The sequence below is a fragment of the Schistocerca serialis genome, chromosome 1 (genome assembly GCF_023864345.2).
Source record: "Schistocerca serialis cubense isolate TAMUIC-IGC-003099 chromosome 1, iqSchSeri2.2, whole genome shotgun sequence".
NCBI classification, from domain to species: Eukaryota; Metazoa; Arthropoda; class Insecta; order Orthoptera; family Acrididae; genus Schistocerca; species Schistocerca serialis.
Window position 1 is genome coordinate 996,078,631 of NC_064638.1, and position 24,168 is coordinate 996,102,798.

Consider the following 24,168-nt stretch of genomic DNA (forward strand, 5'->3'; position numbering starts at 1 on the left):
TTCCCGAAGATTCAAAACATTATAAATTTTTTCCTCCCTATGTTGATTTTTGACTATTTTGCCTGAGGTATGTCACATGATTGTTGTCTTCTGTATTCCCGATATACTTCTATCTCTCTGGAATCGGAGGATACGGGGGAAATGTTATGTTTCAGAATCCTCACTTAGAGTTCCATTCGCGGCTGCAACACGGAACTGAATATTTTCGGCTCTACTACGCAACCGAATTTCTCTGATTTTATCCTCTACTACACAACCGAATTTCTCTGATTTTACCCTCTAGGTAACCCTAAGTCTTTACCAAGCAAACTGTCCACTCGTCATCAGTTATTCCTCATCTTCCTTCCTTTCAGGCAGAAAGTATACAGGATCTGTGACATATATGTGTTGCCGTTCTATATTTTTCGCTTCGAGGAATTTATTTCACTGCCTTCGTTTATTACTGTACATACAATTTAAGCCACAGCAGCCTTTATCTGCCATCGCGCCTCCCACATTTCTTAAACCGAATGGGGCTTCTTCATTTACCTCTTGTCTTCTCTCATTTCTTCGTTCTAAAATGTACAGAAAAAAGATGCATGTCCACACAATATAGAGAAGACTATCGACAAAACAACAGACCGCACATCTTCGACTTTACTACTGTTTCCGGTGATTCTCCAGGCTCCACCAGATCTTGGGCACGCACCAACACGTTTAAAAGCGATATCAGAGTGACCGGCATGACCGGTAGCTTACTACCGTGTGATACGATGCTACGAAATCCCATTGCAAGCATCCATTCTTTGGAACACAGCACAAAAGGATTCTTCATTGGTCAGCTACTTCCTGTCCTCAACCAGACATGCATCGTAAATCGTCATTTGCTACCTGTTGGTGTGCCACAGACAGCCAGGACTTGGTGTGCCACAGACAGCCAGGACTTAATATGAGTAGATCCATTAAAGAATAGCGATTTCGAACCAGAGATTTAAACAACGGTAGAGCTTCACGTCTCATCAGCGTCGATATCAACAGAGACGGAACACAAGCACAGAAGGGAGAGGATCATGTATCCAATCAGCTGGGGCCTTTTCAAAGAAAACATCCCAGCATTCATCTGAAGCATTTACGGAAACCACGGAAACTAAAAAATATTGGACGGAGATTTGGAAACCTCTCTTGCCGAATACGACTTCCCCAACTGCATCACCACGCCCAGTATCATATGGTCTGCAGCTTAAAATTAATTATGCAGTGTCATCAACCGTGTGTTGAATCAGATTCGTGCTCCTCCTAACATTCCTTTCTGGTGTTTCTTTCCTTTTCGCTTCACTCTTTTCTGTTTCTCTAGTCAGTTATACTTAACCAAGCCATGACTCAGGAAAAATATACCAAAAAATACGAAAGATGCAGCTCCCCAACAGACCGCGTTTTCTTAGCACTAACAAAGTAACGTAATGCATCATACTGTGCCGCTGCATCTGGAATACGCCATGTCCTGCCCTTCTATTGTGTGATCACTAACTACTCTGCCTTACCGCTGTCACTATATCGCAGTGCCAACGTAGACCAGTACATACATACATACATACCACCAACTCTTGTTTTCGCCAACACGCATGATTTCACCATCATTTAGCTCTTGAAAATGATATACAGTGCCTTTATCTTCCGTAAAAATCATCCGTTGTAATGATGCAAAAAATCACGCTATACAACGCAATCCAAAATTAATATAGCGATTGCAGACGGCTACAAGTATTTAATTCATAGGGATCCATCCATACGAATACAGGGAATGGAAAAGGCTTTTCAAAATTTCGATCGTTGTGCTAGTGCAGCGAAAAGAAAACCGCCGCATGCGCTGTGATGCAAAAATGAAAAGTTCCGTGCCAAAAGCAAAAGTAGTGATTCTCGTGCAGAATTCTGGGTGCTAGAATTTAACATTTGTCGTTCTATCGGCACAGTGTAGATAAGACTGAATGATTTACTTCTCTTCATTTACCCGTTTCAACAAACATTTCGCTGGACTTGCTTGAGCAATAGCTAATGCCGCAGTTTGACACGTAATGCACGGATTACCTCTTTCAGCAGGGTGGAAAATGGCTCTGAGCACTACGGAACTTAACATCTGAGGTCACCAGTCGCCTAGAACTTAGAAGTACTTAAACCTAACTAACCTAAGGACATCACACACATCCATGCCCGAGGCAGGATTCGAACCTGCAACCGTAGCGGTCGCGCGTTTCCAGACTGAAGCGCCTAGAACAGCTCGGCTACGGTGGCCGGCGGCAGGGTGGAGCTCCCTATTTTGGGATATGGGGGTTCACACATTTTTAGATCCTCGTCTTCGAAACCTTTGGTTTGGTCATATTGGACACGACAACGCTGTGTTCTGCTCTTGGCCACGTAGATCTCCTGACCTCATACTCAAAACACGCATTTACAATGCGTTCGCTGCGGTTACTCCAAATGTGCTTCAAAATGTATGACGTGAAATTGATTACCGCCTGATGTTGTCCTCGTGGCTAAGGGGAGTCACATAAAATACCAACTAAGTATGGAAAAAAATAGCTTTCTTTTACATTCTCTGTAATTCTTATCAAGGATAAAATAATGGTATTGGGGCTTTTCTTAACTTCTGCTGAACGCGTCCTCTGCTTGGGTTAGATTCTGATCTCCCGATGATTTTCAGTACCTGTTTTTGGATTTCGAATGATTGCTGTGAATTCCAAATTTTGAGACACAACAACAGCACCCGCAACCTTGCAACTAACATTTCCTATCAACTGATGGACTTTTACTACCTATGCCTATACTTCAAAATTCACTACCAATGGCACTCAAGTATGTACTTACTGCGCCGGCCGCTGTGGCCGAGCGGTTCTAGATGCCTCAGTCCGGAACCGCGCTGGTGCTACGGTCGCAGGTTCGAATCTTGCCTCGGGCATTGATGTGTGTGATATCCTTAGGTTAGTTAGCTTTAAGTAGTTCTAAGTTCTAGGGGACTGATGACCTCAGATGTTAAGTCCCATAATGCTTAGAGCCATTTTAGCCATTTTTGTACTTACTGCTGTACCATGCAATTCCTTTCCAATGTACTGATGGACGAAGCCTGGAATGAAGGTCTCAGCACAAGATATAACGTTATCTCATATTCGCAACAATTACCACAAACGTTCCTTAGCGTTTGCTTGGAGTTTTGCTTGCAACCCATTCACTCTCTGCCTCTTAAAATTTTTCGTCTTTTATGTGACATAGCTTGAGTAGAAAACATATCTGTTCCATTTATTTTCCTCCGTAATATTGAGTGTTAATCCAACACGATCTATATACCACTTATTCTAAAAATATAAAATGGTGTTATAAGCACATTAAGAACAAATTCTTTTACTCCTTATACCCGTGTTGTGATCATTGAATTTCATATCAGCACACAGTTATTCCTCGCTGCTTGTGTAGAACTAATTTCAGTTGCACCTCATTAATCCTGCTTTTAAAAAATATACTTTTCTTATATTTCGTCGAGAATCCACCTTCATATTTTTCTACAGTCAACGCCACTGGCACATCTTTGCACGAGGCAGACACATTTCCAAGATTGGATGGGAGAGTCATGCAGTTACCGTCCGAGATTATTCCCCGCAGCACCCTTCACATCACGAGGGTGTCTGGCGATGACTTTTGATCTACATGGATCCTCATTGATTAAGGTGTGTGGAACGTTCGTACAGGCGCCATTAATATCTAAGGAAATATCACTGGAACTCACATCCGACAGAAGGTCAGGCATAATCTAGTTCTCAAGGAGGACACGCGTACATACATACTTATACATACACATCTAAGTGGTAAAGTGCGGACCATAAATTGTCACACCTGCTGATTGCATTTCCTCACCCGGTTTTTTGATTGACTGCAGCTGCTGCAGAATTGTCAGTGAAGAATCTGATAAGTCTCAATTTTCTGTGACTACAAAAAGCTGTTTGCATTAGCGTCATAAAAATGCTGTTTTCACGCTGCTCTTCAGTTATCCTCGTTCGTATTTTTTTCTCTTTTTAGATTTTTGTTTCACTTCCGGTGATCCCAAGTAAAGATATCGTAGAAGTCACGGTGCTTACTGAGACTCAATTTCAATCTACCATTGTCCTTCTACAGTGCATGCGAAGATAACACTATTATCGCAGCGCATTATCTTCCTTCGAGGATAATTGATCGGTAATTTCGAGAACACTTAGTCTGAGCATCACTATATAGATTGCGCAGTTAAACTATACTTCAAAAACATTTCAGAAATATGCTTCCACAATAGAAAATGTGGTTTTCTGTTTTCGAATTTCGGACCGAAATGTACATTATTTGTCTGAGCGGTGTAGTATAGTGAAGGGAATGCATAAACTGACGTCGCTAATGCACAGTAGTGCGGTTTGCTCCATCCGTACGTAACAAGTAGCGTAAACAATTTGCATCACCAATATTTGGCCAGCGAGAAAAGGAGAGCAGTGCCTACAATGCAAACTCTTCAGGCTGTGCGACATTGTGCCAGGTAAAGTCGAAAATCTCTGCTCAGTGTCTCATGAGTTGAGGACGTATAACAGTGTTTAACGTTAGCACAGAAGGAGCAAGACTCTAATTGGGGTAGAGTGGGGGGCAGGGGGGGGGGGAGGATGGAAATCGGCGGTGTTCTCCCAACCTTCTCCCAACATTTACCATAAGCGATTTAGAGTAAACACGGAAAATTTAAACCTAGGTGATTGGATAGGGATTTGATCTACCCTCTTCAGGAGTAGCAGTCGGCTGTTTTACCACTGTGCCAATTCGCCTGTTATGTAGACACTGGTCCGCCAAAACGATGCACTATACTAGCAGTCCCCACGTCTACCAACGCGTTATGGACATACACTGAACACTTGGTGTTCATGAAGGAGGAAAGCCAATGCAAACCGCTTGCTCTAGGATCTTCCCAAGGAGAGAATTACGGATTTTCGCTCTCTCCCCAAGCATTTTGCAGAATATGGTAACGGACTTGGACTGTTGACGTAGAATGGTTTTCACTTCGGTAGAAAATTAATCACAGACACTCCGAGACACAGCAAGCACTGCTCGTGGTTTATAAAATGGTTTAGAAGTTGCAAAGCACCCTTCTGCTTCATACTGTGTGTTAACCGTGCACCCTGATTTTGTGTCTGCAGCGCAAGACTCTTCGATGGACGAGCTGTCCTCCGACTCGATGGTGCAGTGCATGCGCGGCGAGGTATGAGACGCGCCCACGGCGCTGGCGGGCCACCTGGACGACGGGTGACTGCTGGCGCCGCGCGCGGCCGCCGGTCGAAGCTGCCTATGACGCCCACTGCCGCCTCGCTCGCTCGGTGCCGTCTCCGTTAGTGGACGGACTGCGCGTCTTACTAGGGGACGTGATAAGCAAGCTACTCGTCCACGTTACACACTGGCACCACAAGGACTGCTGGAAACGCTAATACTTGGTTATCCTTCTCACTGTTTTTGTTACTGATCGTCCTGTACTTGAAAGCTGAAATATGCGAACGATTCTTGCCTTAATTGTAAACCAGTAACTTATGTCTATGCTGCTAGACTTAGTCTGTACGATAAAAGAAGACTGTCATTGTCTGTGTGGCTCCTACATAATTTATTTTTCTTCTGTAGTCGTTAATTCGCCACAGATACTGATAGAAAAAACGTACGTTAAGATGAGACCTTCAGTTTTCACGTCTTGAGTTCTGAAGACAGTCTCAGGCGTGTAATAGTGCTGCTGTGTATATATGAGCTCACTGCAGTCTTTAGGAACTATGATCTAATCGACGCAAAGAAAAAGCTGTCCTCTTCAGAATATCGCTTAAATGCCACAAAGTATCGCCACAGAGCTGTGCGTTACACAAACTGCTGGAGGATATGCCTTTACTATTTTGATCACGCAAATGTAACCTCGTTTCAGAAGATATCGTATATAAAATGTGGAGCGAGCTTTTCTCCAATTATCTGCCATCCGTGCTTTTCACCATAGTGTAACATCAGTGTATTAAATGGAATGTCAAAGCTTTGCTTAAACTCTTGTATAAACATTGACTTTATTTAAGTCACTGCATTTTGCCGAGAACTGTCCGTTCTGAAAAAGATAGAATCCTGCGAACATTTCTTGTACTGTTTGAAATCAGCCTCAAGAACCTAATAACCGGCATGAGTGAATTTCTTATACAAATGACTGTATCCAGTGACTGAAAACTTTTTTGAAACTGTGTTTCTGTTTCAGAAGCCAAGATATTATCTGTTGAACTGTGTACAGTACTTGGATGTTAAAAAGTTCTAAAAAGTTATTTACTAAGCTTTCCGGTATTAGTGTATTCTCTACCTGTAGAATCTTACATGTTTGACTATTTAGTCATTTGGTATGGAGACTATCAGTGTAATTATAAACAAATGCTTACTGCAGCCCTCATCACATTTGTCGACAAGGTGTTAATGTACTCTTCGCCTTCGTTGTCAGTTACCAGTTTAACAATAAAATTGTCGTCGTTCTCATCTTAAGATGTATACAGTATCTCTTGAGATGCAAGAAGCAAAAATTAAAATGTTTTCTATGTCGTTTACTTACATCCAAAGCGTAAGAAAATTAATCTTGCCATACTTATTGACTTGTGATACTGTTTATGTTCGCCTACTTTGAAATCTAGGCGACTGTGGTTTTCATTTCGGCCTCAAAGTACCTATCTGCGGTTATTAAATTTCATATATCGTGATGTACGAAATTTTTTGTGGATTGAGTGTTAGAATCTAATTAAGGTCTTAGTTGCAAAATTCCTAATTTAACACTGATGACGCCCTCGAGGTGAATAATGATACGCCGTTCATCTTCAGTCTTTCTACAATTATTCTGGTAGCGTTACTGGCCACGAAAGCCAGTGCCAACCTAACTACATAAATTCCAACGGAGAGATGCAAGCGAATGAAGGCGAGTGAGAAAATTATGTTCCCCTGTCGTGTTATCCGCATTAACATGGTCAGAAAATAATCTATTGAATCTGTGCATGTAATTTCTTAATTGTTGCAAACGTTTTCCTCTTGGAGTCGTTACACATTTGAATAACGAGTCTCTTCCAAGTGGAACATGCCATCTGTATGTCCATTGTGTATTTGTCTTATCCAATACAGTGTACTTCTGCCTCTGTTCGCATTCTCTGCGCTCAATAGCTTGCATTTAATCGACAAGGGAGCTAAAGCTTACTTCAAACATGTAAAACATTCTCCGTATTCTAGCACCTTCAGACAGGAATTTCAGATTGAAACAACTCTACACAGTTCTTAATATAATATATTTATTCATCTAGGCCACCTGTTTTCTGCCAGAATCGTTGAAGGCATCGTAGCAAGCCTTCACACAAATGACAGTACACACAGCAAGCGTATTGTGCTATATGCGCTATGCTCATGACTTCTCGTTCTAGCAGGATACCGGAACCAGTGAGGCATTTTGAATGACATTATGAATTTCTTTACAGCACTCAAGGTCCATTGAAACGAAGAGTATGAAGATTGATGCTTGTCGTGGTTTGCAGTGAAAATTTTTCGCAAAAAATGGCAGTAAATGTAAATATGGAGACCTAGGTGGCCCCCTGTCGTCACAGCGCTGTTTGCGCCCCGTTACCCAATGTTTACGTCGCAAAGCACGTGAAACTGTACTGAACCAACTTTCGTATTTAGCACATTCTCTTGTGAAACTTTTCGTTGCAAACCGCATCATGAATCATTATACCCTACATTTCAAGGACATGAATTGTGTTACAGTTGTAGCTACTTGCAATAATAACACGTAGCTGTCTCAGTTTCTGGATGGGTAAAAGCGAAGTTGAGACCATAATAATTTCTCCTTTGTGTACCGTCACTACACGGACACCTCTTTTCGATATCTACAACACTTTAAGAAATATTTGTGTTACTAGCTGAGGTGACACGCCGGGAAGCCTGGACCAATGCTGCATTTGACCGGGTGCGACGTACCCTTTCTCTGGGCCACTGGCCGTACAAAAGCAAAGATGGAAGCTATTTCGTTGGATTTTGCCCCTGACAGTGGAAAAGGCGTCGACTGCGTCACAGTGGAAGATATTTTGCGAACATTACATATTCTGAAACCAACCACAGCGTCATCAGTTTATTCTATTTAACAGAAACAAATTGTCAAACATATTCTGACCGCCACTGGGACACAGACTCGACATTTGATGACAGTGCAGTATTTTCAAAACAACTCTCGCTTCTTGAGGTCATCCATGACAACGAAGTGATTTGTCAGCCTGCGACACTGAACCTTCTGTTTTCCTTTTTTCGTGCCCTGTATTTCAGACCGGGCGATGGGATCCAAAATTAAGGCAGTGGGATGGCATTCGGGAGGAGTGGGATTCAGATTCCCGTCGACTCACTCCAATTTAGCATTTTCTAAATCGCTGAAAGCGTATGGCGGGATGGATCCTATGAATAGGACACTGCCGATTTTGTTGTGAAGGTGCCTGTGAGGATGTATTGATTGGTGCTAATAGTGGAAGTTAATGGGCAAAGTGAGCAGCTCTCTTATGTAAGTACTGTCATCCGTAATATGCAATACATAATGCATACTCCTCAAACAACACTGTTGTATCTTCAGAGCATTATTTCTGGTAGATTGCTTTTTGTAGATTGTTGTAGATGTTCACTGCATCCTCCTCCGCGCGGGCATTTCAACCACATCATCTTAACCTTCTTCAATACCTACAACTTTTCTCTTGTATTTCAACTGCAATCTTGCCTTTGCATTCGTAATTTTCTTTCAACCGAGCATGTTCTGCTCCAGTATGGAAATATGTCGTTAATTCTAACGGTTGTGTTTGCACGCACTCACTCATTTTCTTGAATTCTCGGTTGATTTTTAGCAGTAATCCGTTTTTGTTGTAACAATAGTCTTATTACTAATGTTCATCGAAAGCCAGACGGTTGCAAGAAAAAGCATTCATTCCTTATCAAACAAAGGTCCGTTCATGTGATGCTCAGAAGCCCTTCAGAGGAACAGTCTAAACAAAGCAGATTTGTGAGATTTTGCTTGAAGTATCAGTCCTGTAACCAAAATTTTACTTTAAGTCTTAATGTATCTGCGTGTATAATGATAAGATAATGCATAAAATAAATAACGTTCTTCCAGATTAAAATTTTTTGTCCTAATATAAGACGAATTCTCGAAAAAAGACAAGATAATTAACGCTACAAATTTATTACTTGCCACATCAGTATTTTTAGCAATCGCTTAAAATATCTGAACCTGAGGTCTCCATACCAAAGGCACATATAGAGCAATTTCTTTCTAATTACAAAAATGTTACTAAGTTGTAATGTCACTGTTTCATCTTAGCCTGAGAATTTCACCAGTCTGTGCTATAGTGTTTTGTATATATTCATGTTATGGATTAGATCTTTTTCAGTGTACATAAATTGTTTGTAAATAATATATATTATATCTCTATGAGAAGTACAAAGTGTTTTATTACACCCAGTCCTCACATCCACGGAGATCAATGCACAATTTCATCTCAAGCTGTTGACTGTAAGCTCTGAACAGCGTCTTTGCTCAAGGTACTGTAATTAATTTGATACTTAGCCAGTAATTTCTAAATATTCTTTCTGATTGCAACAAACATAACAACAAAAAATGAACGTCTCTTGTTTCAATATCTGAATGTTTATCGATACAGACATCCAGTTAGTTGTTACTTTGGACTGTGCCTCTTTCCTTTATCGCCACGTACAACACAAAAAGGCCTCACAAATAAATTACCCTCCGACTGTTTGGTTCTCTTCATACCTCACAGTTAGTTGAAGGTTTTTGTTTTAACTTGAGACAACTAAATATCTCAAACTACAAATCGTACGAAAAAATTTACTAGCTAATAATTTAATATTAATAAAGGTGACATCTGCCTGTGCTACAACTGGCCACCGCCTAATCACCCCGCCTAACCACCCCTCCTGTATGAGGGGATCAACTTTCTATTTTAAAATGGGAAACCCCTTCCTATTTTTACTGCATATTCGGATTCCACCCCAAAAAATACTTATGGTTTACTTCAACCACTGTTTCACATTCGTGCGTGGTAGATGACGCTGTAATCGACAAGTATTAAGTGCGCCTATTTTTGCAGCTGAGACCCGATGCATTTGATTCTGCGTTTCATTTGCGATGTAAACGTAAATTTGTGCGTTTTAATGGTTGATATTGTTGTTCAAACGTTGCTTGAGTACTGAAAATGTGAATATACAGGACCTTGACATTTCTGGCAGATCAGCTGCATGAATGATAACACAGTTTCCGTTCCCTACTGGGTTGATTGCGGAGACTCTCCAACCATCGGAATGCTTGACTCCGGCTGGTTACCCTCGAGCCTCGTCATAAGAGTGACTGATTTCGGCGTGTGTTTCCATCCAATCGCCGTCAACTCTCGCGCTGGCCGCTACGCGGCTAACAGCAGAAAACAAACCAGAACCATTATAATAAGGTAAAATGTCCATGAAGTGACAGTGACAGGCACACCTGCCTTCGATACTCGCCGAAATGAAGAACCCCAATGCTGAGATGCAAGGGACTCACCAATATCAAGCACCCTAGTGGGAATAAAAGCTATTAAATCCACATCGTTGTTCCTGGATCACCCTAACGTAGTTTCTACCCAGACATTGAAACGGTTGACCGTATTTTACTGTACAGTCAAATTTCCAACACCAAAGTAAATTTCGAATATAGATATCAACCGGTAGGACACAAAGCTTTAGGGACACCAGGGGAATCGCGCCGCCATAAGGAAAAACGACTTTTGACGTATATAAAAATTAATTATAACTACATAAATATAATATGACTCTACAGAAATTTGGTTATCCACTTTTTTGTTTCTTGTATTTTCACTCTAAGTGCATTACAACTTTTTTAAATTGAATGTCTGCACAGTGGTGCCGTTTTCCCATATCTGGCTAATTCTGCCACACCCATGTCGTCTGCTATAAAACTAAGAAAATAACGGAAAATACAGTAAATCAAATAACTTAATAAAAGATTTATTAAATAATCATATAATATTTTTATACAGTTCATGTTTACAACCATTAATACACATGAAAAAGGTTAAAGTTAAGTTTTAGAGTCTCTGTCCAGAGTCACAAACACAATTGTCTGGGGAATCAGCAGCACTAGCCACGAAGTGAGCCCATTGTCCACACTGCTTACAGCTGAACCAAGGCTCATTGAAGCTGTACTCTCCACAAACAAGGCACAGTTCAAGATTATCTGATCTTTTGTCGAAAATGTCTTCTTCATCTTCATTGCGTAAGACTTTTTCGTCTAAATCTATCTTGTGTTCACTTGACGATTCCTCCAATTTAATTCTACAGAATGAAGATAGTAGTTTGCTTTTCTTGGATGACAAATTCTTTTTTCACTATAATACCTGTTTTACATGGTAGTCGTATTTCCTTCCAAAAGGTTCGTTGCTGCTTTCTTGGCAGTTAATTCTTTCTTGATAATTTTTCCATTCTTTTACATTCGCTGACCTCAAGAATTTTCAGAGGAGTAGACGTTAAAATAGCAGAGTGACTTACTCGCTTTGGATTTCCCTCAGCGTTAATCACTGCCGCGTTGGGCATTGATGATAGCTTATCGAAAAACTTTAGAAAATTTTTCCAACTTTACTTCCTGACGACGTTCGGGAGTACTCAGGAACTCCAAGCAAACCATCTACAGTGTATACATCAAGCCCCTCAGCTTCAAAAGGGTTGTTCTCTGTCTCTTGAGGGTAGTTCCTCTGTTGTAGTATAGGTCGACTTATGTTTGTACGAAGCTCTGCGAAGTCGTCGTTACCGTTGGAATGACTGACCGCTTCATCTTCTCGGTCATCTATCACGAATGGTTATACAGTCAGAGATGGTGCAAAATCCTCTTCTTTAAATTTATCTGCATTTACTTTCAAACACACAAAAGCGTTTCTGAATTGTTGCCACATTCAGAGACGCAACATTGAATCCGTTAGCCATGTCATATGGTGTTTTCTTTCCATATAAATCTGATCTCATGAATTTGTCACACCCCTTATTGAAAGCATTTTTCAGCAGACACAGGAAATATGACGTCAGGTGGTTGTATTTTTTGGGATGTAAGCTAAGGAATTGATTACACATGAATGTGGTTTTACTCTCAAAACTCATCTGAATCCAGCCATATATGACTTATATGATTCTCGAGTAAGAGCAGAATTGGTTAATCCTTTGAAGACTTTGTGAATTTACTGAAGTGTTTTAGCCCATCAAGGAAAACGTCTTCATTAAACCATCCGTTGTGTGATCATTTGTAATGGGCTCCAGCTGGTCCTCCTCTCTTGAGTAAGGGAGTCGTCCTTTTTCTGAGAACAATGAACATCAGCAGGATGTACTGTCCAGAAGCACTCGTAGAGCACACAACTGTAATATTGCGTCATCTTTCCCAGCTGGTCACATCTCGAACTTGTTTTTTACCTTTAGGCCTTAAAATATGACCCAGTTTCTACAATGAAGAAATATAAGTCTCGTCCATGTTGAATGCAGTGTATGGTTCAAATTTATATTTATCCATAACTGAATTTAGATTTTTGAAAAATTGTTTGACTTCCTTTTTATTGAACTCAGTCACTCTGCTAATACTTGTTGCAGACGGTTTTCGCAAAGAAATTTGAAGATTTCTCCCTCCAAATCCTCATATCCAATCTTCCCCTGCTATTTTCCTTACTTGAAGATCCTCTGCCGAATCATATGCCAACTGTTTCAAATCTGTAACAGTAATTCCATGAAAAAGGTTTGCTAGACCAATGACTCATTTTGTCAGTTCCGCTTCCCCTTGCTTGTTAAAAATTGGAGGTCTACTCAAAATGGGGTTCGAGGTTTTTCTTATTTTTCAATCTACCTCAAAGCATAGACCTAGGTACCTGAAATGCCAATGCAACACTTCTAACTGATTTTCCCTCAGCAACCTGTTGCATGACAGCCTAAAGATCTTCTTGAGACCATTGTGCCTTCTCTGTAGTCCTTATTCGTACACGAGGCATTTGAAATTGTATGAAAATCCCATAAACATAATGACGCCACATTCATAGCGTGGCAGCATAGCCCCGTCATATGGTGGCGTCATTACCCGATTTGCTAACATACCGAACATAAGTAACCTACATCGAAAAGGGAACAGAACAAACAAAACTAATGACATTTAAATGTGCCTAAATATGTACCAACGCTACATTTCTATTTTAAGTGCAAAAGTTACATACCTCAATAGTCTGAAAGCCAAAACTTAAGTGAAATCTTCAAGAGAAACGAAAACTACTACTCACACTAAATAGTTCTCACCCCAGGCACGAAAGGAAACTGACCACTTTGGGGGTTGTCCGCTAGGTTTCAGCACTTTTCATGGGGATCTCCCTCAAAAGACAAGCATTATATGTGAGGTCGAATAACCCGGTGTGACACAAATAACAGGTCTGCCCTACATTTACATCGTAAATGAAATGTAGAATCAAATGTGTCGGTTATTACTTGCAAAAACAGACGCACTTGATATATGTCGCTTACAGTGCCATCTACCGCGAACTGAAAACACTGGTTTGAGTAAACTGTACGTATTTTTTTAGGGCAGAATCCGAATATGCAATAAAATGGGGACTTCCCATTTGAAAATACAAAGTTCACCCCGCCCACACAGGAGGGGTGGTTAGGATATGGCCAGTTGTAGCACAGACAGATATCCACTTTACTAATATTAACTTTTCACGTAGAACATTTTTTTTCATAACATGCGCCGTTTTCGAGAAATTTAGTTGTCTCAAGTTAAAACAAACACCACTCAACCTTGAATCCGCTGAGACATGGGCTATTAACCCACTAACTAAACTTTGTTAGGCCCTCTGACTTATTCTATCTCGAAGGCCTGTGACTCATTCTTTGAGGAGAAATGCGTTGAGGTCATCAGCTGGATAAGCTCTGCCTGAATAAAACATATAAACTGAGTGGTCAAAAGTAACTGGAAAGGTTGTCATGTATGAAGATGTGCCGTGTATGACGTCCACATGTTGTGGCTAGGTGTGGCGTAGGAGTGAGTGAAGCCACAATGTCAGAGCTGTGTGTTTCAGGCAGTCAGACATGGCAGCACATAGCTAGTTAATGATTTTGAACGTGGGACGAAAGTCAGTGCACGATGCATGGGTCATAGTATATCTGTGGGTACACAAGAATTCGAGTTTCGAGTGTATCTTCAAAAAGACAATGCTTTCACACACGTGATCCGTCAAATAGGATGACAACAATTTTTTGATGAACTGATATCATACTTCCTCCACAGAACCTTACCGCTTGCTCTATAGCAAGTCTATTCGCCGCTGATTTGGATGTCAGGCATGAGGACTGTGTGGAGACAAATGCACTCCACAACCGATGACTGACTCAGGTGCCAGTGTCTTCCCTTGATTTGTCGCCACACACTATACATACACTTACGTAAACCATAAGGGTCGATCAATTAGGGGAGTAAACACTTTGGTGTCTTCAAACTGTTTCCTATTATATTTGGCCCATCCTTTTCGTTCCCCAAAGTGTGAGGTCGAAGACTTGTCTGATGACATGACAGAAGAATAAAAAGTAGTCGATGGGGAAGACATACACTATGTGATGAAAAGTACCCAGACACAACCAAAAACATACGTTTTTCATATTAGGTGCATTGTGCTGCCACCTACTGCCAGGTACTCCATATCAGCGAACTCAGTAGTCATTAGACATCGTGAGAGACCAGAATCGGGTGCTCCGCAGAACTCATGGACTTCAAAGGTGGTGAGGTGATTGGATGTCATTTGTGTCATACATCTGTATACGAAATTTCCACCCTCCTAAACATCCCTAGGTCCACTGTTTCCGATGTGATAGTGAAGTGGAAACGTGAAGGGACACGCATAGCACAAAAGCGTACAGGCCGACCTCGTCTGTTGACTGACAGAGACCACCAACAGTTGAAGAGCGTCGTAATGTGTAATAGGCGGACATCTATCCAGATCATCACACATGAATTCCAAACTGCATCAGAATCCACTGCAATTACTATGACAGTTAGGCAGGAGATGAGAAAACGTGGATTTCATGGTCAGGTGGTTGCTCATAAGCCACACATCACGCCGGTAAATGCCAAGCGACACCTCGCTTAGTGTAAGGAGCATAAACATTGGGCGACTGAACTGTGGAAAAACGTTGTGTGGAATGACAAATCATGGTACACAATGTGGCAATCCGATGGCAGGGTGTGGGTATGGCGAAAACCCAGTGAATGTCATCTGCCAGCGTGTGTAGTGCCAACAGTAAAATTTGGAGGCTGTGGTGTTATGGTGTGGTCGTGTTTTTCGTGGAGGCGGCTTGCACCCCTTGTTGTTTTGCGTGGCACTATTACAGCACAGGCCTACATTGATGTAGCACCTTCTTGCTTCCCACTGTTGAAGAGCAATTCGGGAGTGGCGACTGCATCTTTCAACATGATCGAGCACCTGTTCATAGTGCACGGCCTATGGCAGAGTGGTTACACGACAGTAACATCCTAGTAATGGACTGGCCTGCACAGAGACCTGACCTGAATCCTATAGAGCACCTCTGGGATGTTTTGGAACACAGACTTCGAACCAGGCCTCACCGACCATCATCGATACCTCTTCTCAGCGCAGCACTACGTGAAGAATGGGCTGCCATTCCCCAAGAAACCTTCCATCACCTGATTGAATGTATGCCTGCAAGAGTGGAAGCTGTCATCACGGCTAAAGGTGGGCCAACACCATACTGGATTCCAGCATTACCAATGGAGGGCGCCACGAACTTGTAAGTCATTTTCAGCCAGGTGTCCAGATACTTTTGGCCACATAGTGTAGGAGACCCAGAATTAGAGTTAGAGTTTAAATGAGTTTTGCACGACTTAAGATCAAAGAAGGTAGAAGGGATAAATAATTTATAAAATCATTGGGGGAAGTGGCAATATCCATGCTGCTGTGTAGAATGTATGAGACTCGAGATACACCACCAGATTTTCGGAAAAACGACATTCACACAATGCCGAGGACAGCAAGAGCCGACATGTGCGAGAATTATCACACAATCACCTTAACAGCTCATGCAGCCAAGTTGCTGACAAGAATAACATACAGAAGAATGGAGAAGAAAATCCGTTAGATGACGGTCAGTTTTGTTTTAGTCAAGGTAAAGGCACCAGAGAGGTAGTTGTGACGTTGCGCTTGATAATGGAAACAAGACAAGATAAATCAAGACTCGCTAATAGAATTTATCGATATAGAAAAAGCGTTCGACGATGTAAAACGGTACGAGATGTTCGAAATTCTAAGAAAAGGAGTAATCTTTACGGAAAGACAGGTGATATACAACATCTACAAGAACAAACAAGGAGCAGCAAGATTGTAAAACCAAGAACGAAGTATTAGGATTAAAAAGGACGTAAGACATGGATGCATTCTTTCAGCCCTACTTTTCAATCTGTACATCGAAGCAGGAATGACGGAAATAAAAGAAAGGCTCAAGAGTGGGTTTAAATTTTGGGCGAAAAGATATCAGTGGTGAGATTATATTACTGTCCTCAGTAAAAGTAAAGAAAACTTACAGGATCTGTTGAGTGGAATGAACAGTCTAATGAGTACAGAATATGTATTGAGCCTAAATCGGAAAAACACGAAAGTAATTAGAAGTAGCAGATATGGCAATAACGAGAAGCTTAACATCAAAATTTGTGATCACGAAGTAGGTGAAGTTAAGGAATTCTGCTACATTGGAAGCAAATTAACCCACGTCAGATGAAGCAAGGAGGACATAAAAATCAGACTAGCAATGGCAAAAAATGCATTCTTGGCCAAGAGTAGTTTACTAATATCAAGCATAGGCCTTCATTTGAGGAGGAAATTTCTGAGAATGTACATTTGGAGCACAGCATCAATGTGGTAGTGAAACATGAACTGCAGCAATCCCAGAACAGACAAGAATCGAAGCATTTGAGATGTGGTGCTACACTTAGAATATTGAAAATTAGGTGGACTGATCAGGTAAGAAATGAGGAGGTTCTCTGCAGAATCAGATAGGAAAAGAATATATGGTAAACACTGACTAGAAGAAGGAACAGTATGAAAGGACATCTGTTAGGACATCAGTGAATAACTTCCGTGGATCTAGAGGTACCTGTAGAGGGTAAAAACTGTAAAGATAGATGGAGATTGGAGAACTCCAGAAAATATTTGAGGATCTAGTTTGTAAGGTGAGATGAAAAGGTTGACACAGGAGAGAAATTTGTGGCAGGTGGCAACAAACCAGTTAGAAGAATGAAGACTCAAAAATATAGGAGTATTTGCACTGAAAGGGTATGATCATACTGTGTGGCCACAAGCCATTGGAAGGCACAGGTACCTGAGTCAATCATCGGCTGCTGAAGCCTATGTGGTACATCTGTCCCTGTACGATCTTGATGCCTCATATCCAAATTAGTGGCCTCTGGCGTAAGCAAGCCTTAGAGACAGCATCCCCTGTCAGCAAGACGGTGGCGAGGAACTGCCGAGTCAGTGCTCAGGCCCTAGTAGCATACAGCTATCTAGCTGTGGCGGTCTCGGGGAGCACGTCCACACTCTTTGGCAGAGGCGTACATCTGAGAACAGGGAGCACTGAGGCACTCGGAGTTGAAATGTGGACTCAAGCGCAGATGGCAGTGCCAGTACTGGCAGACAAGGAGTTGCTCACTCAGGCCTATGACGCTCGGTAGCTAGGTGGCAGAGGCATGAACTGCAGACATAAAAGCAGGTGACCTGCAGTGGATGGAAATCAGAAGGCAGGCAACCCTCTGGATGGAAGGCTTAGGCTCAGCTGTTCAACTTGCAGGCTTCTCGTGACACCCTCTCGTAGCGGTTTTCTGCTAAGCTGGTCATGGGTCTCATCTGCTAGGTAAGCAGAGCTAGGTAAATTTTTACACCATGTATTTGTATGGGCTGACTGCTTTCCATTGAGACCATTGATACTATAGTCATAGGATACCACTTTTCGGTATCTTTTGAAGTGCCACATTGTTACTACATTTCTGCACATCTAGATCAAGTTGTCAATCTTTGTAACACTCTCAAATCCTTTAGAGTTCTGACTGATGTGCAGCATTTTCAGATGATATTTCATTAGACAAGTACGTCTTGTAGCCAACTCTCCCCAGTTTCTCTTCTCTTGGCTAATGCCTTAAAGCATTCGTCCCCAACCCAAATCTTCTTGTCCCTGATCTGCTTCTTGATGACTGCAATTGTCACCTTAGTTATTGCATCCTTGAGTTCTTTCCACACTTCCTGTGTGTTTTTCTCTCTCTCTCTCTCTCTCTCTCTCTCTCTCTTTCTTGTGAATCCTCTTCCTGAAGAATTTCAAAGCAATGGCTAGGCTGCAGATGTGGTTCATCTTTCTTTGTGATACCTTTGAGTCCATCGATTGGGAAGTGATCTACTTACCTAAAATTGTTTCTAACTCTAGGTGTGGGTTATGCTCATAGCTGGTGTGTGTGTTTTTTTTTTTTTTTTTTTTTTTTTTTTTTTTTTTTTTTTTTTTTTTACTAGGAAGTGGTTGCTCCCGCATCCAGCACCCAATTCTTTGGTTTGATGTCAATTGCGATGTAATCTATCTGATTAACTGTTTTACTATCTGGAAACATCAGAGTTCCTTTGTGTACTGTATATCCTTCCATTGTAAATTTGTGCTGTTGATGAACATCCCTTTCAGTGTTGCAAAGGTTATGAAACCGATACCATTGTCACTGCCGAGTTTATGTAGTCTGTGTCTTCCAGATGTTGAATGGAATATGTTTTCTCTTCCCACTTTAGCAATCATACTACTCACTAGGACTTTACAATTACTGTTGGGAACGGCCTCCATGACAACCTCCAATTCTCCATAGAATTCGTCCTTTACTTGGCATGTACTTTCTTCTGAGGGTGCATGTGCATTCGTAAATAACAGGTTACATATATTCATGTTTAACATTTATACTGCTATTCTAGGAGTCACCTATCACAACCCAGATACATTAGCAGCTAGAGCCTTACTCACACAAAATTCTGTACCTACTGTGTGTCCTGTCTCGTAGCTTCCTTAAGACTGTATACTTTTCAACATCATGGGTACCAGTATCCTCCCATTGAATTCCTGTAAAGTAACTAAATCTCTCCTACATCTTTCAAATTTCTTGGACAGGCTGATTGAGGCACCTGTTTTATATAAATTATGAATATTTCGTGTTTCTAATCATACACCTTGTTCTTGCACTTTTCTTCTATTATGTATTACCAAATTCCAAGGCTTCCTTGTTGTTTGGTTACTGTTAATAAGTTTCCTGTGATGGGATAGTAACCTGTCACCAACCCCAACCTGGAGGACCAGGGTTTTTGATTTTGTGGTAACCTTCCCCTACACAATTTTCTTTCTCTAAAGCTACTAAGGTTCCTGTCTCCTTTTCTTAACAATGTGAAAGGATGAAAGATAGGGAGTGGGAAGATAGGGCATTGTTGCTGGTTCATCAACTAAGATCTGTCCATCTTGGGAGACCCTGCCAGTAGATACACTACTGCTAGCATAGCCCTCTTCATCTGCATGCGCAGTACTACTTTAGGGCAGTGCCTCCTGGACATGCCACTGATTTTAACATCCATATCACATTTGCAGTGGGGCGAGGACTGAAATGGGCAGTGCTCCTTGCGATACTCATTGGGATATTTTTGAATACTCTCTGTTCAACAAATAAATTATAAACTCATTTGACATCCTGGGTGCAGAATTTGAGCTCACAATTGAATTTGAAATAATGTCTTTGGCTCAAAAAATTGTCTACTTGTGGGGTGATCATGAAATGGTCCAAAACTTCTGAAATTAACATTTATCAAGCTTCCTTGCAGAGATGCTAACTGCAGCATAAAATGAATGTAAGTGGAGGTGTCAGTATGGTTGATCAAATTAGACAACGCTGTAGTTTATACTTGCAACAACACATGTCCTTTTGTAGTTCAAAACAGTTGAGATGATAACACAAGGTGGCAGCCAATGCACACAATGCTTCACTAATAGCTCACTAAATGGAAACCAAAACTTATTTTCTACACTTACTACTTGTTTCGTCATAATACTTGATGAAAACTTTATGGTCCACAACATAAAATGCTTTGTGTATACATCTAAGTTCCACACTGACTTCTGTCACAAAATTTATAGCCTTCCACTTTGTGGCTATATATTGCCCAGGAACTCAGAAGACTGACTTGTCTGCACTGTCCTCTCATGAAGTCTCCACTCACCGAACTCCCCAGCATGAATGTTTTTGTCACTATCTTGCAGATGTATCACCAAACAACAATTTTCCATCCTTTGTGTTTGCTGCTACCACAGCTATACACTATAGCCTCCAATTGGCTGTTCCTTTTCACTACCCCACTAATGATGTAGCTTAATAAAATATGATATTTATAGTTTTTGAGCCTATTGACAGACTTGCATAAATGTACACTCCTGGAAATTGAAATAAGAACACTGTGAATTCATTGTCCTAGGAAGGGGAAACTTTATTGACACATTCCTGGGGTCAGATACATCACATGATCACACTGACAGAACCACAGGCACATAGACACAGGCAACAGAGCATGCACAATGTCGGCACTAGTACAGTGTATATCCACCTTTCGCAGCAATGCAGGCTGCTATTCTCCCATGGAGACGATCGTAGAGATGCTGGATGTAGTCCTGTGGAACGGCTTGCCATGCCATTTCCACCTGGCGCCTCAGTTGGACCAGCGTTCGTGCTGGACGTGCAGACCGCGTGAGACGACGCTTCATCCAGTCCCAAACATGCTCAATGGGGGACAGATCCGGAGATCTTGCTGGCCAGGGTAGTTGACTTACACCTTCTAGAGCACGTTGGGTGGCACGGGATACATGCGGACGTGCATTGTCCTGTTGGAACAGCAAGTTCCCTTGCCGGTTTAGGAATGGTAGAACGATGGGTTCGATGACGGTTTGGATGTACCGTGCACTATTCAGTGTCCCCTCGACGATCACCAGTGGTGTACGGCCAGTGTAGGAGATCGCTCCCCACACCATGATGCCGGGTGTTGGCCCTGTGTGCCTCGGTCGTATGCAGTCCTGATTGTGGCGCTCACCTGCATGGCGCCAAACACGCATACGATCATCATTGGCACCAAGGCAGAAGCGACTCTCATCGCTGAAGACGACACGTCTCCATTCGTCCCTCCATTCACGCCTGTCGCGACACCACTGGAGGCGGGCTGCACGATGTTGGGGCGTGAGCGGAAGACGGCCTAATGGTGTGCGGGACTGTAGCCCAGCTTCATGGAGACGGTTGCGAATGGTCCTCGCCGATACCCCAGGAGCAACAGTGTCCCTAATTTGCTGGGAAGTGGCGGTGCGGTCCCCTACGGCACTGCGTAGGATCCTACGGTCTTGGCGTGCATCCGTGCGTCGCTGCGGTCCGGTCCCAGGTCGATGGGCACGTGCACCTTCCACCGACCACTGGCGACAACATCGATGTACTGTGGAGACCTCACGCCCCACGTGTTGAGCAATTCGGCGGTACGTCCACCCGGCCTCCCGCATGCCCACTATACGCCCTCGCTCAAAGTCCGTCAACTGCACATACGGTTCACGTCCACGCTGTCACGGCATGCTACCAGTGTTAAAGACTGCGATGGAGCTCCGTATGCCACGGCAAACTGGCTGACACTGACGGCGGCGGTGCACAAATGCTGCGCAGCTAGCGCCATTCGACGGCCAACACCGCGGTTCCTGGTGTGTCCGCTGTGCCGTGCGTGTGATCATTGCTTGTACAGCCCTCTCACAGTGTCCGGAGCAAGTATGGTGGGTCTGACACACCGGTGTCAATGTGTTCTTTTTTCCATTTCCAGGAGTGTAGATTTGTATGAAGCTTCCTAAAATGCATGTTAATTTGATGTTATGAAACATATAAACATAAAATTACTTCTTATTTAATATTAAATCAATAGTTCACAACATCATCAAGTTAATCTTTTAACGTTTAGTAAGGTAATACCAATGAAAATATAGTTATAGCTTACTGCCAATGGGCAGTTTGTGGCACCTCTGATCATTTATTTGTCCTAACATTTTCTTGTCTTAGAGCTACAGCTAAACATTTACACAATAATTCTGCACAGGTGCAGCAAGTTTTTGGCATTCAGTGTACCTTAGCAGAATTCCCTGCTCTCTGGAACCTCAAGTTTAGTGGTTTTATGTAAGTTCAAATGGTTCTGAGCACTATGGGACTCAATATCTGAGGTCATCAGTCCCCTAGAGCTTAGAACTACTTAAACCTAACTAACCTAAGGACATCACCAACATCCATGCCCGAGGCAGGATTTGAACCTGCGACCGTAGCGGTCACGAGTTCCAGACTGAAGCGCCTACGAACCGCACGGCCACACTGGCTGGCTTTTATGTACGTCTTCAATTTGTAATGCATGAGTTTTCCTCCAGGAATTACCCACATCTAAGATAGGTGCCAGTATGCCTACACCAATGGCCACTAAATACTTTATGTCCCAGCTTAGTACAACAGACAGCACTAACCTCTCCATGGCTGAACTTCCCTGTTTCCATTCACATACATGCAAGGAACTTTTCCTAAGCCTTCCTGCATAGGAACAGCTTTATTCGCAATTTGAAGCTCTTTTTAGCAGGGCTGAGCACTCATAGCTATCTGACCTGAGATAATATCTCTTCTCTTGCTGGAATATAACAATATGCTCAGATTCAATATGTATTCACTCTGGTAAATCTCTCACAGGTCAAAGTTCTTGATGGAAAGAAATAGCATTACCCAGTGCTTAAATTTCAAATTTGGGGAAACTTCCACATATTTAAGACAGTCTCAAGTACAATACCATCCTGCCATCTACTGTTCTTCTGTTGTGAAGGACCATTTGAAACTGGGCCTCAGCATTTCTGATTTTGCATAGCTATCCTATATTTTAGTTCATTTGTAGTCAGTCTGCCACTGACAGCATTTATATTCAACTAAAATTTCTTCAGTTTTTTTGAGATATCTGTCAATAAGATAAGGCTGCAGTAGTTGCTGAAGGATTCATCCATTGCTATTCTAACAACGAAATGTGTTTCAATTAGCATTTCTCTGTCTGTAGCCCTAAGCTTTACACGTACTGTGTAACAGTTGCTGTTCCTTTAGAAGTTTCCTTACAGAGACTTTATACCAAGGAGGTTCCATCCTATCATGAACTGTTCTACAGACAACAGTCATTCACAAACAAATAGGTCCAAAGGAACAGTCCACTAAAGTAAACAGAGGCACTGAGGAATGACGTCTAAGGAATGGTTTTTGCGATTCACTTCGGTTGCAGTTGGTCTAATTCCCAGAATGGTCTTTCACCATTCACTTCAGACACAGCTGGTTTCAACCCCAATTCACTTCGGTCATGGCTGGCCGTGTTCCCGGAATGGTCAGTCTCCTTCCTGATATAGTTTCTCCGTTCCTCATCCCACTTCAGTCTCTTTCAGCCAGTATTGCTCTTTTTCAGATAGTAAGTCACTCCTCATACCAACTCCACCACCCCTATTACAGTCTCAAAATTGTTGTTCAGTGTTTTAACTGTTTTCTTAATCTTGACTTCTGTTTCTTTGCATATTCTATTCACTGTTAATGAGTGGTAATTTGTAACTTTATCATCATATAACTTATATAAAAATAAAAATAGTGTACTGCACAATTTTTTTCAGGCAACAAACAACAAAATCCGGTTCTCTCCATCATTTTCATCAACTGTAGGACATCACAAGACAAGTTTTTTTTTATTCATACATTTTTTTAGGTTTCATCTGCTTGATTTAAGTCATGGTTTTTAAGATAACCTTCAATCATTTTCCAATTATAGTGTAATAAAGTTTACATAAAACTTGCGATTTTTGCATTTCTCCCAAAAATAAAATATGATACTTTGGGAGGCTCCAATTTATTATGTTTGGTTGTTTCTTTGTGCTATCCTCTATTTTAAATTTGTTGCACACAACAAAGCCAAAGAAATATTGACTATCATATGCCATCTG

At 41.8% G+C, this 24,168-nt stretch overlaps 1 protein-coding gene across 1 annotated transcript in view; it reads left to right on the plus strand.

Annotated features, from left to right (window-relative positions):
- The window catches only part of LOC126413102 (LIM/homeobox protein Awh), a 343,996-nt gene extending 334,598 nt beyond the window's left edge, over positions 1-9,398 (plus strand). The window contains exon 6 of the mRNA XM_050082999.1: positions 5,175-9,398. Within this exon, the coding sequence (XP_049938956.1) occupies positions 5,175-5,242 (68 nt within the window). The 3' untranslated portion in view covers positions 5,243-9,398. The remainder of the gene's footprint in view (positions 1-5,174) is intronic.
- Positions 9,399-24,168: the final 14,770 nt, after the last annotated feature.